Here is a 17,483-nt window from a genome sequence, read left to right on the forward strand (position 1 = left end):
GTTATGGGCATAATCAGTACAGTGATTTTTTTTTTATATTAAACAATTGCAATATAGACAATACACAAGAAAAACAACCCAAACATGAAATATAAATTGATTTAATAATATATATAGCCATATAAACCATAGTGTTTACTGACCATGCACCAGAAACAGCATCACATCCATAATAAAATAGCTTTTAAGTCCTTCCTCGTGGCTGATGCATATGAACAAATAGTATTGTTGTCCATATGCAGGAGACATCAAGGGCAGGTGCTTAAAGGACACTCAAGCAAATACACACACATATGAATATTTAAACACTTTACAACACAAGCATAAACTTGTACTAAAAAAGGATTATTATATAGTCCTCTTCGTGGCTAATGCACATGGACAAGATTATTATGCAGTTATCCAAATGCAGGAGTCACCAAGGGCAGATGCTTTAAGGACATAGAAACATGTTATGTAAAAGTTTTGTGCAAAAGTTATTTGGATTTTGATGCAGCCTCTAGCACAACTTGTGTAATGCTCTGATAAAAAAAAAACACAAAATTACACAGAAAACATTAACAATGGTATAAATTATGAGCAATTTTTTGCCCCACCTAGGGGCATTATGTTTTTCGGGCTGAGCGTCCGTTCGTCCGTCCGTCCGTCCGTTCGTCCGTCTGTCCCGCTTCAGGTTAAAGTTTTTGGTCAAGGTAGTATTTGATGAAGTTGAAGTCCAATCAACTTGAAACTTAGTACACATGTTCCCTATGATATGATCTTTTTTAATTCTAATGGCAAATTAAAGTTTTGACCCCAATTTCACGGTCCACTGAACAAAGAAAATGATAGATCGAGTGGGGTGTCCCGCTTCAGGTTAAAGTTTTTGGTCAAGGTAGTTTTTGATGAAGTTGAAGTCCAATCAACTTGAAACTTAGTACACATGTTCCCTATGATATGATCTTTCTAATTTTAATACCAAATTAGAGTGTTGACCCCAATTTCACGGTCCACTGAACATAGAAAATGATAGTGCGAGTGGGGCATCCGAGTACTATAGACACATTCTTGTTCATTATGTTTTATGAAAGCACATATGAAATATGAAATGGATAGAGGTGATATTACTGAATATAATTTATAGTCGATAACAAATACATTAATAAATGGAAGCGAAGTAGTACTAATGAAACAAAAAACATCAAACAAAGCAAATTTTAATTTGCCAAGATAACAAGAACCTCAATAGCCAAAATTTATTTATTCAATTTAATTGTAGATACTGTCTATACTGGATGGTTTAACTTTACAAAGGAGATGACAGAAGCAGTGAAGAATAGTTCTGCTAATATATTTCCGTTAATGTACGAAGACTTGGTACTGGTAAGTTATATATATATATATATATATATATAGGCTGGAAAGCCACATAATCATGAAAATATAAAAAAAATAAAGAGATGTGGCATGATTGCCAAAGTGACAACTATCCACCAAGGTTCAAATGACGTGGATGTAAGCAATTATAGGCAACCGTGCGGCCTTCAACAATATAAGAAAAAACAATATCGTAAAGTCAGCTATAAAAGTTCTCGACATGAAAAATATGAAACAATTCAATTGAGAAAACTAACGGCCTAATTTATAACAAAACAATTTATGAAAAACATATGACAGATACGAATCAACGACAACCACTGAACTACATGCTTCTGACTTGGGACAGGCACATATAGAATATGACGGGGTTAGACATGTTTGAAGGCGCCAACCCTGCCCTAACGTGTGACCATAGTGCAAAGGCACAACACAAGAACAAACTACACAAAACAATAAACGAAAAAAATATGAGAAACACCAATAACGACAAACATTCAATTACAGGTTCCTGACTTGGGACAGGCACATATAGAATGTGGCTGGGTTAAACATGTTTGAAGGTGCCAACCCTCCCCTAAACTGAAAAGTATGTTGAATGCATGCGAGCGTTGTAATTCTAACATTAGTAGACATGTTTTCTAAGAAAAGTTATTTTTAGTTCCAAAGATGTAGAAATAATGGATGTAAACTGATTTTTTTTTTCTTTGAAACAATAATCTACAGACCAACATCCTAACGTTAAATATATATATATATAAAAAGACCGTGACAATTAAATTTGAGACAATTGAGAAACACAAAACTGTTTTAACAAAGTCTAAAATATCAAACTAACAATAAATTTATTGTAGGAAAATAACAACTACAAATTCAATAAAATTGAGAATGGAAATGGGGAATGTGTCAAAGAGACAACAACCCGACCTTGGTACAGACAACAGCAGAAGGTCACCAACAGGTCTTCAATGCAGCGATAAATATCCGCACCCGGAGGCGTCCTTCAATGCATGTTTTCATGTATAGCACATATTGCTATCAAAATTCTTTTAGGAAAACGAGCTCTGAAATTTGAATTACATGTATTAAAAAAAGATCGGATAATTAACTCTATTTACAACCACACCTGGTAGTTCTCACACTTTGGAGAAATGCTATTTTGTGTGATATAAATTATAGTTCTGAATTTTAATATCAATTGAATCATGTTGATTTATGAATTATTTCAGATGAACTTTGATTCAAATTATTTTTAGGAAACAAAGACAAATATAACTAGTTTGGCAAAGTTTTTAGAAGTTCCATACAAGGAAAGCTTTATCAACGAAGTTGTAGAAAGGTGTAGTTTCAAAAATCTTAAGGACAATAAACGAGATGTCTCTGAAATAATTCAACCTGACAAGAAATCTACACTCTTTCGGAAAGGTATGTGCACAGTGAAATACGATAACGTATACCTTTAGGTTGCAATTCTGTATATATAGACAATGCAATTTCCCGTAGGAACTCCTTTTACGGCTTAAAATGTACCACTTTTACTAGGAAGTTTCGTAAAAAATTATATTCTAGAATGGAAAGCTCATATGCACTACTATTTTTTTTTTTCAAAGGTCAAAATATAGGGCTGTGCGGCATATTTTTAACATTTATATGCCCCGAACTTCTAAGAGTTTAAACTTGTACTAAAATTCTGTACTACCCCTCCCTTCTTTTTGGTCTTCCACAGATTTCAATTTGGCCGCTATTCATGTGCATTTATACTGGCAACATTCCCAAGTTATGTCTCTACGAGATGAAACATAGAGATCATATCTGGGAACCAGTCTAGGTAAACAAAATAAAATATCTAAGAATATTATATATCGCCCCAAAAGAGGCGTGGTTTGTGAAACAGCTGTATTTACAAAGTGCAACCTTTAATACAACCAGAATAAGCCAGTCATTATATTTTTTCACACTACGATTATCCCCTCAAACCCCCAACCCCACCCGTCCCACACCATTTTTAATGGCAGTTGTTGGGAATCCGAGGCGGTGGTAGAATTTTTCTTTACAAGTAAAGAACATGTAGGTAGTACGTCAATGAGACAGCCAACTGACAACACAGTAAACCGAAGGAGATTTAGATTTCAGCATACGGTTTATCAACCAGTAATGTTACTTTGTAATTTGAATCATTTTGTATCACCGCTGTTTTTGATGGGGTTCATGTTGCTTAGTCTTTGGTTTTCTATGTTATGGTTTGTGTACAGTTTTTTGTCTTTTTGTTGTTTTCCGTTTTTTGCTATGGAATTGTCAGTGTTTTTTTCGACTTATGTGTTTGAATATCCCTTTGACATCTTTCGCCCCTCTTTCATATACTTTCATTAAGGATATGATTTTGTGAATAAAATTATAAAAAAAACAGAATTTCCTTAGAAATTAATATTGCTTTTAGACAACTTGGACCAATAGATTTTAAAGTTAAAAACAAATAAAAGGTGTTCCTTTTTTGGTTTCTTGAATTTCAAGACAATTGTACATTTTGGTAAAAAAAGTCTTGAGTCTATTAAATCTGAGAAAATCAAATGCTCGACTATATCAACCAAAGGAACAAATTGAAAACAACTGTCAGTTCTGACTTGGTACAGGAATTTCCGAATAAAATGGTGGGTTAAACTAGGTTTTATAGCTAGCTAAACCTCCCACTTGTATGACGGCTAATATTCTCCTGGATATTTTATATTGATTGATTGATTGGTGTTTAACGCCACTTTAAACACTATTGTGCTATTTCGTGGCAGTCAGTTTTTATTGGTGGAGGAAGCCTGAGAGAACCACCGACCTTCGGTAGGAAAACTAACAATCCTAGTCAATTAAGATTGGATTCGAGTGCACCTGCCCCGTGCGGGATTCGAACTCACAACCTCAATGTTGACTGGCTAGTGATACAGTAGTTCGACTACTTAGACCACTCGGCCACCGAGGCCACCTGGATATTTTCTAACATTTGCGCGAACGATACATGACAAATAATCAGATTCATGCATACATTTAGAATTCGAGTGTGCTTCTATAGTATGCATTTAGGAGCAAGATACGAAATCTTATACGATAAGCTTTTATGGAAGACCGACTGAAAATAATTCTTTGGTCACGATCACGAACTGATAAATTGTTACAGAATGTTGATTGTATAACCCACAAGTAATAATTTGAACCCTGTCATAGATTCCACTTGTGTTTGGGGCATGTACCTTTGCTTTTGGCTTTTTATGAAGATATTTGATCGTCTTTTCTTTTATATTTCAACTTAAATTTTGCCCCTTTACTACTACTTTTTTAAAATGATAGAAAGAGGACAACTCGTGTATACCAGAACACGTAAAATAAGAGACAATAAGTTAAATGTTTAAAAAATTTAATATTTTATTTTTAACACCTAAATAATGGGTCCATAACAAAAACACATGTGATTGATTCCACATGTCAAAGTATGTCAATAGAGGGGTGGAGATTCCAAACAAGGTGGCACCAAAAACATAAGTCGTATTAAAGCAGAGAACACAATTGTTAAACGGAAAAACTACGAAAAGACAAACTACAAAACTGCAAACACTACACAAAACACGAAAGATTGAGTCGCGCGAAACGCACAAAACAACCGCCGGCGAAATTAAATGATCCAGACAAGTCAGCAGTTCAATCTGACATTATTACTGGTAAACGATGTCAAGTTCCTAGTATTGACACTTACGACTTTGTAGGAAAAGAAGTGGTGAAAGATACCAAAGGTACATTCAAACTCATAAGTCGAAATCTAACTGACAACGCCATGGCAAAAACAAAAACGAAAAAGACAAAAAGACAAACAACAGTATCCGAACACAACATTGAAAACTAAAAACTGAGCAACATGAACCCCACTAACAACCGGGAGGATCTCTTTGGAATAGGACTTTAGAAGGCACATTTTTAAAACTATTGCCTTCTGGGAAATATTTTCGAAAGCAAAGGAACAGTGCTTTTATTGCTATTCTTCATCCCATAGTCAACAATAAGGCCTTCAAAATGAAGCAAACTTTTACACCTTACTACATTTATAAGACGGCCTTTAGCACGGTGTTCAAGGGAATTCTTTTGTAACCGTCAATAACACTACATCTGTGAATTGACAAACATGGATGCAGGGTAGAATGAACGAATTATGAATTATATCCGGGAAAGAAATCTAACACATACTGTCATAAATTCCCCAACAATTACATTGTGAAGTACAGATACAATACAAATATTTAAACAACCATGGGGCACATCAAGATATATTTCGGATAACTTGACAGAAAATTACGTATATGCGTATGAATAGAATCGGATGGACTGCAAAATAATTTCAAGAAACACATTTAATAGGCGATAATGAGAAAATTAAGAAACACAGAAAAGAAAAGTTATATAATGAATGAATATGACAGTTGAAATGTGAGTGTGTACACCTGAAGCATTTGAGAACTTTGTACGGCCTCCAGGCAGCTTAATTAAAATCACCGGACGTCGTTGCAGTGAAAGGTACAACACTTGGTATCATTATTACTTTTAAATAATCAAACCAGATATACTTTTCAATCCTATACATATAAAAAAAAAAGGAGATGAGGTATGATTGCCAATGAGACAACTATCCACCAAAGTTCAAATGAAGTGGATGTAAGCAATTATAGGCAACTCTTCCATTTACTCGTGTAGTTAAGTTTTGGACAATCAACGAACATTATGATTAAAAGTTAGAATGTGTTCTTACTAACAACATAGGCTACTTAACTGATCAATGAATAGAATTATAGAAGTCCAATGCTTGATGAAACACAATAAGTTTAGCTTCATACGTTAAGCTTTCTTTTAAATATCATTCTATATTGCAGGAGTGATAGGCGATTGGAAAAACTGGTTCACAGTTTCACAAAACCAGCAGCTTGACGAATTTTACCACAAGGAAATGAAAGATGTTGATGTAAAATTTAAATATGAATATCCACAGTAAAAATACGAATTCTTGTTTTATAGGAAGTGAAAGGAATATTTTGTTTGTACATTTTTGTATTGAGAGCGAATGGAAATACACACATTGTTGATGAATTAGATTACAAAAAAAGACATGTATGCACAATCCAACAGTTTGTTATATTTCCTATATTGTAAATTGGAAATTTCTAGTAAAACCATTACCTCAAAGCAGTAAGCTCTCATAAAATAGTTTTTCTAATAAACAATGACTGTCTCTAATCAGAACCTTTTAAAGTGTTGGTAGATTGTTTCTGATAGCCACTAACGTATGGACATTTTTTCAAGATACAGCTTCCATTAAGAAATATACCTCGAATTTGGGGCTACAGTGGTCATCTCAGTACCAGAATCTATGACAAACGAGACGATTTCGAATTAGAAATTATAAATTTTCATTACCTTAGCAGCATCATTCCAACTTCAGTCGCGTATAGAGTATACATTCTAAACTCATACTATATTCAAGAGCCTGTAGCTGCTACTCAGACTTTGTAAAACGTCATCGGTTTCTGAGTTAACATAAAAAAGCAAAGGTTTTGGTAAGAACGTCTCTTTCTTTTTTTCAAAAAGTTCTTCGGAAGATACCAACGGGACATTCAAACTCATAAATCAGAATAAACTGTCAACGTCATGACTGAAAAAGAAAAGTCAAACAACACTACCCAAAATACAACATAGAAGACTGAGCAACACGAACTCTACCAAAAACTGGGAGTGATCTCAGGCGCTCCGGAAGGGTAAGCAGATCCTGCTTCACATGGTGCCTTGCTCATGTACGTAAAAACTCGGTAATAAGTAGGTTACATTTTTTGTCTTTTTAGTATATACTTTCCTGGTGCAATCGTTTCCTTTTTCTCTTTTTTCTTTTGAATTTTCATTTTAGAAATTTTCTTCATTATAATCGACTTCGATGTTTGCTGTTTTTATTTCCTTGTCCTCACCTTAAGAGTTTTAGTCCAATTTTATTTTCCACATTAACTTATGATTCTCTATATTTAACTTTATCTTTAAAATGTTGGTTATGACTATCAAATAAGTTCATTTGCTGCTGACAAGAATTCTCATGAAATTCAAAACTTGCTGATTAGTAATTGTTTGATTTTCCTGACTTGGTTCTATGTGCATGAACCATCGCTGATTAATACCATAACTATCCACTCCCGTTTCAAGCTGTATCTACAATTTCTTTTATTACAAATATAATTCTACCTGTCTTCTATCAATTTTGTTTGCACATTATATTTCATTGTTTTGTTTTCCAATTCCATTCTTAATATTCTAACAGTTTTAGGATTGTTTACGCCAATTTATTAGGTCTTTCCACTTTTCCGTGGAAAGACCTATTGATTTTGTTCTGATTATTATTTTTTCGTTGTGTTCTTGTTTTATAAGATGTCGCTTATATATTTGGAATATGATATCGTATAGTTTATACGCTTTTGAAACTAACACTGCTTAACCGAACACTTTACGTTGTAAGAGTTATATCCCCAAACACTGTTTTTCTTGTGGCCACTACTCCTTCGCAACTGCAAAAGTTTACGACAAATTTATTTTACCAAATTGCTCGTTACATCTATAGGATAAGGATGACCATTTGGATCGAAGCTATCCTGAGACTCCATATGAGAGTTATTCCCCCTTATGCATTTGATATAAGTGATATGCATTTCTAACTGGTAAACCATAAGTGATAGAGACCTAGGTTCTCTTGATTTGAGGTCATTGGTTTAAAAAAATTAAAATTAGGTCAAGGTCAAAGGTCAAGGTCATATTCTAAATTTTTGGCTTATTTCCACTTCTTTCCAAAAACCGTATAAGATATCGACAAATTATTTTTACTAAATTGTTAGTTGCGACATGTCGTAACATGTAAATTTTGATTGCAAGGGTACGTTGACCGTAAAGGAGAGTTTTCTCCCTTTTTATATTTAAAATTTCATTATGGTGGTATAACTCATTTACCAAGTATAAAAAAGAACAGGGTAATTTGATTAAAGGTCCTTGGTTTATGACCTTGAAATTGAGCTAAAGGTCAAAGTTGAAATTGAAAGACGTTCTTGATTTTGACCTTTGCTATAACTTCATATTTAGACACGATAAAAGCCATGGGACTCTTTTCATTAGGTTGCAATTTACATGAGCTTGAAAATCCAACCGGAAATGACTGTGTAAACCGGAAGTAGCTTTGTTTTGTACTTATTTGATTTTAAAGTATATAGAACCATATATTTTTGGAATCAGTGTCAAGTAAACTATCAAATAATACCGGAAGTAACAAATTATCTCCCTTATTTCAATAAAATTGTTTAGAAACCATATATTTTTGGAATCAGCGTACATTAAGGTATCATTTGACACTGTATATGACACTTTAAACCATTTTTTAATATTTTCATATCAAAATGAATCGTAAGAATTGGAAAGACCTTCAATTGTTCTCTGAACAATTGGTTTTTAATTATGCTTGTTTTCCGTTTATAATTGTCGCTGTTAACTCAACTTTGTTAATATTATAGTTTCTTATCACACATTTGTACTTTTGTATTCAAGGGATGTCCTCAAAATACTCCAAATTTTCTCACAGGGTTGTTTTGAACTATTTCTAAAAACTCCATTTACAAAAACTGTAATATACAAAGTGTCTAACATACTTTGTCAAATTGAGTGGTAGCCTATAGTCACTTACAAGCAAATTTTGGCCAATACCTCAATCATTTATAGTAAATTAAAATTATATGATTTCATTGATTTCTTTTCCGTGTGTCTCAAATCAACAGCTCAGTAGGAATAAAGACTTCGGAATTACTAACGTTTATTTTCAATGCACGTATGTCATTTTCAAAGCTAGTTATTCGGCAAATTCTATTCTATCACGTTCATTGTAGCTCCTTCGGGTTGGAATTAATTTATCTGATGGATCCTTTCCGTCTATTATACAATATAAATGTTCTTGTACATCTTTTTAAACAGTTTTAATGTATATTTTTCCGGAACTTTCATACTCAGTCGTTTATCCACCTGAAGTTACGAACCTGGTTTGTTTATCATGAATGCACAAAAGTCATTTTGAATATAAATTGTGCAAAGTCTATTCTAAAACATTTATTGTTGCTTGCTCCTCCAGATTTTAACTTTAATGAATCTACAAGATCCTTCTCGTCTTTTATACAATATAAAAATTCATACTTTTAATTAGTTATATCGATTGAATATTAGTTTGGTAAAATCTTTACTAACACTTTCATTGTAGTGTTACGACTCAATTAATGAGGTTTCAGTTTAGCAAGATGAAATTTATTTAAAAGATTACACGAAAAATTATCTATCTAAAGAAATAAAGAAATTGAAAGACTATGGTATCGGCAAAAGGAGTACAATAAAGAACAAAAATTTTAACATTTTTATAGGAGACGAACTTGAAATGAATTTGTTCAAAATATTGATGGTCAAATTATTAAATCATTACGTAAGAAAAAGCCAGAAGATTCATAATATTATGCAGAAGTTGAAAATGTGAGCAGTAAACATCCTTCCCATTGGAAATCCGCGCGGAGACGACTAATGTGTATATATACACTATATTTACAACTTTGCAACATCTTGGTTTTTACCACTGCATGTGGGCTGGTAGTTCTAATGGATAGTTTCTTCCCAATTGTCAATAGTTTTTTATCTATATTTATATTGGAATAATATTCAGCTGCACAAATGTTTTAATTATCAGTATTGACAAACTAACTAATATATAGACATTGAGATTAACAACTAAAATTTTTGGCATTAGAAATTATTTCAATTTTCCAATTTGGAAACATTCAATATTAAAATTGTTAATTGTTATAGAATACCTGTGTCACAGTTGGCAACAGATATGTTCCATTTGTCTTAGCCGCGTTCTTGTCCTCTGTTCCTAGTTTGTGACATCGCCAAATGTAATTTATCATTGAATATTTACTACTCATGAGCTACAAGACGGGTGCAAGTAGTGGAATAGCACATGGAATTATCTTTGTAAAATAATTTGAGGATAGTTTTGTTTTGTTTTGTCTGTTCCTGTATTTTTTCTTAGGAGTACGATCTTTCTTGCACTAATTAAGTTTTGTATTGCTCCCATGGTATCTAGTTCATTGTTTTAAGCGCGTATCCTACCTAAGGTGCTTTTACTTATTAAAATGGAATGCTACAAGAAGAAAACTGTTTCACTCTATACAAATTTCGTTAACAGGGCTGTGCCCATTACAAAAAAAAATCAAACTTTTTCCCAATTGTGAACTCTCCATTTCTATGTAGCAACATTTCAGCAGCGCCTGCATACGGAATATATATCTCCCAGTTGATACGATATTCTAGGGCCTGTTTTTCCTATCATGATTTCCTCGATAGGTGGTTGCTGCTCACAAGGAAGCTATTAAACCAAGAGTTTCAAGTAGTGAAGTTGCAATCATCACTTCGTAAATTTTACGGACACCATCAAGAGTTGGATGGCCGTTATGGAATATTTGTTGCACATATCACAGCGGGTATGTTCTAATCGTCGTAACTACAAACTCGCCCCCTTTTTCCCGAATGTGACCTACAGAATTAGAATTTGCACCGGGTTTGAACTGGCATGAGCAACATGACGGGTGCTACATATGGAGAAGGATCTGAGTACCCTCATGAGCACCTGCGATCAGTTTTTTGTGGGGTTTGTGTTGCTCAGTCTTTAGTTTTCTATGTTGTGTTTTGTGTACTGTTGTTCTTTTTTAGCCATGGCGTTGTTAGTTTATTTTCAACTTATGAGTTTTTTCTAATGCCCGATCGTGAAATTTTGACTGAGTGTGTTTTTGCAATGCGGGAAATGCTTACCCTGCCGACACACTGTTCTCGCTCCCTTTGAAGTTCATGCGATTCACTCAGTTTTTGTGTGTTACCTTGATTTGTCTCTTAATCGATATACGAGATTTCATCGTCGGTAAAATATTGCTGCCTTAATTTACCTTGGTTTTCTAAATATATCTTTTCCAAATTATTATATCAATCTGAAAAGCCTGTATTAAGTGATGTTCTGTCATTAATACAAATATGAATACTTGGAATAAAAATATTGCAAAAAAAGGGAGATTAAGTCTCTAAAACCATCAAACATGTTAGCATTCACATACAATCCGATAGATATAAACATTGATTGGTTACCTGGGAAATCACCATGAATGACTGAAAGGTGTATAAATCACTTACAGGCTTACCAATGTTTATGTCATGCTGCTTTCATAGCTATATAGCGGAAAAACATTGCTGATGCTAATTGAAAGATGACTGAATTTCTTCAGGAATTAATGTTGTCCTGATTTTAGTTAATTAAAGGATCTTGTATATGTTTTCTAAATAAAACGAGATTGCTTGTTATTTTGATCTATTCGTCCACAAAACGGAAGCATTTTTCTTTTTAGAAAATGTCAATTGTGGTGTAAATTGAGAGGAACAAAATACTAAAGTTGCTATAATTACCAGAAAACAGAGCTGTCTAACAAGGTGATACAATTCAAAGGAACACGCCAAATATACCAAGCTGGATACTTGTAGTAGTGGCGTTTTAAAGACCGCAAAACGTTTTAAACATAAGATGTTAAAAACATCAAAGAAGAATTCGATCGCACCTCTTGTTACAAGGAAACCAGATGTAGAGGAATCATTAAAACACCCATCATTTTTCGGACAGGCCGTTAAATTACATTTGTTTAAAGTCTATGTTATATGTACTTTATCAGTGATAGTCATTCTTGGAATATCTACGTTTATCATATCAATGAATATTCAAAATTACACATCTGCTGACGGAAGTCTAGAAATGATTAAGATAACAAAAGAAGACATTGATACATTTCTTGACCTTCTACAAGGAGTAACTGCTAAATGTATACTTAAAACTGTGATAGACATCTCTTCAATTGTTTACGATATGAATTCCTTAGCTATTTCAAACTTTCATGCCATGTGTAACTCAACAGTTATTCCGTCAAAATTCCGGAATTTATGCAACACGACTGTTTTTGAGATGTGCAACAATGACACGTCTTATCAAATGGAACTTACGATCGAAAGTACCCTTATTCTCCTTCAGAATAATTTAGAACATATCCATTTTGAAAATCCATCACAATTTGTATATTTCTACAGTCTTGTAAAGTCCGGTTGTTTTTGTATTCTTGAAACATTTCATTGTGCATCTTCCATTTCAACTATCAGTGATGCTCAGCACGTGAGGTACTTTTACATGAAAAATAATGCTTTACATGACGTTAAGGATTTGAACTTATTGACAAATTTTGATAAACAAGCTATTACAAGAATTGAAAATGAAATATGTCAACAATTTATTCACAACGAAACCTTATTTTCTGAGCATTTACTTGTTTTAAACAATATACTTGTTGATATCCGATCAGCCTTAAATAAACTACGAAATGAAATTGATACAAGTACACGTTCAAAAGAATCGTTCTATATAGGACAAATTGTATCAGTAATAATTATGTGCATTTTTACCGCTGCCATGTTAATTGCTGTTGTTCAAACATCAAAGATAATGAATAGATGTATGGTAACATTTGCAGAAGAATATCAAATTAAAACGGAAGAATTAGACAAAGAAAAACAGATTGCAGAAGATCTCCTCTTCAAAATGATACCAAAATCTGTAGTTTCTCATCTACGTAGTAAACACGGTCACGTTTTTGCAGAAACTTTTGATTCAGTATCAATTTTCTTCAGTGACGTTGTTGGATTCACAGAAATAGCCGCTTCCAGTAGCCCCATGCAGGTATAGTTTTCCTACTGTATTTGTAATCTTTTTTTTATTTTCCACTAAAGGTCTATGTATTTTATCAATGAAAGATGTAGATCAAATTTCCAATTAACTTCCGTCATCCCAGAGTACCCTAGTGTTTATCATAAAAGAATAAGCATGTCATTCTTAACCAAAACCAGCTCCGATTCGCACAACAGCTATGTGTTCCTTCCAGATAAAAATAATGTTTTATTTCAGGAAGTCATTCAAGCAAAATTTTAAAGAAAATGCAATACTATATTACAGCTGTCTTTAACAATCACTAAAAGGACCCATTATTTTTCTAATTTTTTTTTTTTTTTCATTTTATGGATATATAGAATATTAATTTTTCTAGTACATATATATTCAAATTCCAAAAGGTTTCATCAATTTACCGATTTAAACACTTTTAGAGCAACACATTTAGAAAAAAACAAATATACCCCTTCAAGTCGTTCTTGATACTGAAAGATAGGTGACGACTACCAAAGGGATATTCATACTCATAAGTCGAAGACAAGTTGATAAACGACTTAAAAGACAAACAACAGTCTATAAAAAACAAATTAGAACAAACATTTTGTAGTAAATATCTAGAAGGATTATTTAATACTTCTAAAATATTGTGTATAAATCAAAATAGATTGGAGCAAATATTATGGACGTTTTTAATTTTTATTTCATATAAAACCAAGTAGAAACGATGAATGTGGAACATTTGTAAAAATAATAACAGATCAGATTTAGATTTTCTTTTGATATTTGGAGACATTTGATTATAATTACACATTGCTTTTTCTATTCAATATTAATCTTAACTTGTGGTGTATTCTCTTCGAGCTTCACCGAGGAGTCCCATGCAGATGAATCGCTCGCTTTGCATAACAAATTATAAGCCTGGTATCTTTGACGAGTTTTTATAACTATAAATAATGCACAAATAATTCTTGTTAAAATAACGTTAACAACAGAGTAGATTGTAGATGCCTTGTTTAATATCATAATTTTAAACAAGTTGTATTTCCCGATTTTTCTTTCAATGATAACAATCCTTTGTAGTAACAAAAGATCCAATTAAGGTGCTTGATATGCTATGAGTTATGATATATGAACTGCGATCGGTATACTATTAAAATGTGATAAAACTAATAACACAATGTCATACAATGCACTATATAAACTAAATACACTGGATTGAAAAATATTCCCAATTAATATAATGTTTAGCAATGTTTATAATGGATTTTCTTATCCCAGGAATAGATTACCTTAGCCGTATTTGGCACAACTTTTTGGAATTTTGGGTCCTCAATGTTCTTCAACTTTGTACTTGTTTGGCTTTATAACTATTTTGATATGAACGTCACTGATGAGTCTTATGTAGACGAAACGCGCGTCTGGCATATTAAATTATATTCCTGGTACCTTTGATAACTATTTACACCACTGGGTCGATGCCACTGCTGGTGGACGTTTCGTCCCCGAGGGTATCACCAGCCCAGTAGTCTGCACTTCGGTGTTGACATGAACATCAATTATATGGTCATTTTTATAAATTTCCTGTTACAAAACTTTGAATATTCCGAAAAACTAAGGATTTTCTTATCCCAGGAACAGATTACCTTAGCCGTATTTGGCACAACTTTTTGGAATTTTGGGTCCTCAATGCTCTTCAACTTTGTATTTGTTTGGCTTTTTAACTATTTTGATATGAGCGTCACTGATGAGTCTTATGTAGACGAAACGCGCGTCTGGCGTACTAAATTATAATCCTGGTACCTTTGATAACTATTAGCAATGTGTTTCATACTTTGATATTAATGACATTGTCATGGATAATTGTTGCTCCCATTGTTATCTTTCCTCTAATAATGACGTGGCATTACCTTTGTCTGATGTAATTTAATGTTTTAATTCGATCCGATTTTGTTCTAGATAAGACACCTAAACAAATCAAATTCACGAATTGAAACAATCTGTACGAATTTCCAGTATGCAGTATTGGCATTAACGAAAATCAATTCTGACATGAGCTTAAAGTGCATACTATAAAATCTTCTGTTACAGTATTTTGAAATTTATTTTAAATTAAGGAATATGTTTGCCTCATCCAAAGCTCGGATTCCTTGCTCGGCTTTGGTTATAGCTTTTCTCCTTTTGGTTTATAAGTTTTGAATTTTCAAACGTTTTGGCCTCAAGCTTCACCGAAGAGACATTTATTGCCAAAATCCGCATCTGGTGCAGAGCAATTGGTTCCGTTAATGTTATTTGAGCTTTAATTACCAATATTTCATACTGCGAGGGACATAATTCTTCATTGTAATCGATAATCCTTTTACAATTTAACTTCTTTTATCTTTACAGAAGCATTTTATTCAATACCATTATATTTAAACTGGGTCGATACCTCTGCTGGTGGACTGTTAGTCGGACTGATAGTTCCCAAGGGTATCACCTGCCAAGAAGCCAGTACTTCAGAATCAGCATGAAAATACTGATATTTTGTTATTAAAATTTGCTGTTACAAAATTTTGGAATTCATTTTAAATTAATTAATACATCTTCCACATGCGAAGCTCTGATTCATTGTCCGGCTTTGGCTATATTTTTTGTCCTATTGGTATCTAAGATCTTTTTTTATATAAGTTTCGGATTTTCAAATATTTCATTTTTGGCTTCGAGCATCACTGAAAAACATTTATTGTCGAAATGTGAATCTGGTACCGAAAAATTGATTTGGTACCGCTAAGGTTATTACTACCACTGGGTCGATACAACTGCTGGTTGTCTGTTAGTCCCCGAGGGTATCAACAGCCCAGTAACCAGTAATTCGGTACCGGCAGCACAATACGGGTAATGTGCTATTAAAATTTCCTGTTGAAAAAATATACCTGCCCAGATGCCAGTTATTCGGTATCAGCATGAAAAAACTGATATTTTGTTATTGCAATTTGCTGTTACAGAACTTTGGAATTCATTCTTAATTAAGGAATATATTGCCTTCAAGCCTAGCTCTGATTCATTGCCCGGCTTTAACTATACATTTTGTAATTTTGGTTTATAAGCTCTTCCTTTTTTAATAAGTTGTGGATTTTCAAATATCTTTTGTTGGCATCGAACATCACTGAAATGCCATTTTTTGTCGAAATTCGAATCTAATGCAGAAAAAGATGTCTTTCCTATCATTGCTCTTTCTCCGATGTTTGCTCGGAATTTTTCTATCATGTGAAATCAGATGAGATTTGCAGCTTCTAATATAACTGGAACAGTACTAATTCAAAATAACAGCACACTGGTTATTTCTCAGAAACATATGAATAGTATCAAACTATATATAGGGCTATAGGAATAAACATTGTTAACTTCTTGGTCTGAGGAATATAGTCGCTTCTGAACGTTTTCATGTATTATTACACCAAAATGCTTCAAATAAAATTGAATTCTCTGCATTTATCATTTTTTACAATGCAATACGGTTATATTGCGGAAACATCCCCTCTGAATTAATTGAAAGCTATGTAATAAAGCTGAATTGCAGAAAGTCCCCCACCTAAATATTTAAAACTATCTGTTTCATTTTGCATTACATCATGATATCATCGTTCAAATTATACACATACAAACGGCTTAATGCTTGTTTCTGAGTTGTTATGAATCTTAATGGATTTACTTCCTCGGATGTTAATATACATCTTGTAATGATCATTTGTAAAAACAGAATAACTGATCAAATCTTAGATGTCTTGTGAACTTTTGAATAACATTCGATTATCAATACACCAGTGGCATATCTCGACGTTTGTAGTTTGTTATGAATCTTATCAGGTGGCTTATAACTAAACAATAACTGATAATGACTTTGTATTACCTTTATCTTATGTAATTCAATTAGTGTTTTTTTATAATTGCTATAGATATAAATAGAGACATCTAAACAAATCAAGTTCACGCATTTAAACAATCTGTAATTTCAGATATGAACTTAAACTGAAATAAACTAGCTTCGATAGTTTGGCATTCTGCTTGTGAAATACAAGTGTCCGCGTGAACTGTAATGCGATGGTTCATGCAATTAACTAACATTTATTTCCCTTAACTTATATTTTTAATGGATCTTTGGGGTTTTGATCATCGGTAAATTACTACTTTTGTTTGTTATATATTAGTTCAGGAAAGAGTGCTTGATTATTTTTGGGGCCCTTTATAGCTTGCTAGTCGGTGTGAGCCAAGGCTTCGTGTTGAAGGCCGTACTTCGACCTATGATGGTTTA

The 17,483-nt window shown here is 33.1% G+C and overlaps 3 protein-coding genes across 3 annotated transcripts in view; 2 read left to right on the plus strand and 1 right to left on the minus strand.

Annotated features, from left to right (window-relative positions):
• Positions 1–17,483, minus strand: part of LOC127719523 (collagen alpha-1(XII) chain-like) — a 565,245-nt gene that overhangs the window by 452,801 nt on the left and 94,961 nt on the right. The gene's annotated exons all lie outside the window — the stretch shown is intronic.
• LOC127719535 (sulfotransferase 1B1-like) lies at positions 1,264–6,750 on the plus strand. Its single transcript, XM_052225743.1, has 3 exons — positions 1,264–1,362; positions 2,613–2,781; positions 6,258–6,750. The coding sequence occupies exons 1-3, from the start codon at positions 1,297–1,299 to the stop codon at positions 6,374–6,376; spliced, it is 354 nt and encodes a 117-aa protein (XP_052081703.1). The 5' UTR covers positions 1,264–1,296; the 3' UTR covers positions 6,377–6,750.
• The window catches only part of LOC127720787 (atrial natriuretic peptide receptor 1-like), a 44,244-nt gene continuing 39,731 nt past the window's right edge, over positions 12,971–17,483 (plus strand). Inside the window, exon 1 of the mRNA XM_052227539.1 lies at positions 12,971–13,204. Coding sequence (XP_052083499.1) covers positions 12,971–13,204 — 234 coding nt within the window. The remainder of the gene's footprint in view (positions 13,205–17,483) is intronic.

This window comes from Mytilus californianus, unplaced genomic scaffold (genome assembly GCF_021869535.1).
Source record: "Mytilus californianus isolate M0D057914Y unplaced genomic scaffold, xbMytCali1.0.p SCAF_11, whole genome shotgun sequence".
Lineage (NCBI taxonomy): Eukaryota > Metazoa > Mollusca > Bivalvia > Mytilida > Mytilidae > Mytilus > Mytilus californianus.

Bases quoted from the DNA above. Each gene is read 5' to 3' on its own strand.
- LOC127719535 (XM_052225743.1), top strand. From the start codon at position 1,297: ATGACAGAAGCAGTGAAGAATAGTTCTGCTAATATATTTCCGTTAATG. The intron at 1,363-2,612 runs GTAAGTTATATA...AATTATTTTTAG, and splicing joins TGTACGAAGACTTGGTACTG to GAAACAAAGACAAATATAAC. The intron at 2,782-6,257 runs GTATGTGCACAG...TCTATATTGCAG, and splicing joins ATCTACACTCTTTCGGAAAG to GAGTGATAGGCGATTGGAAA.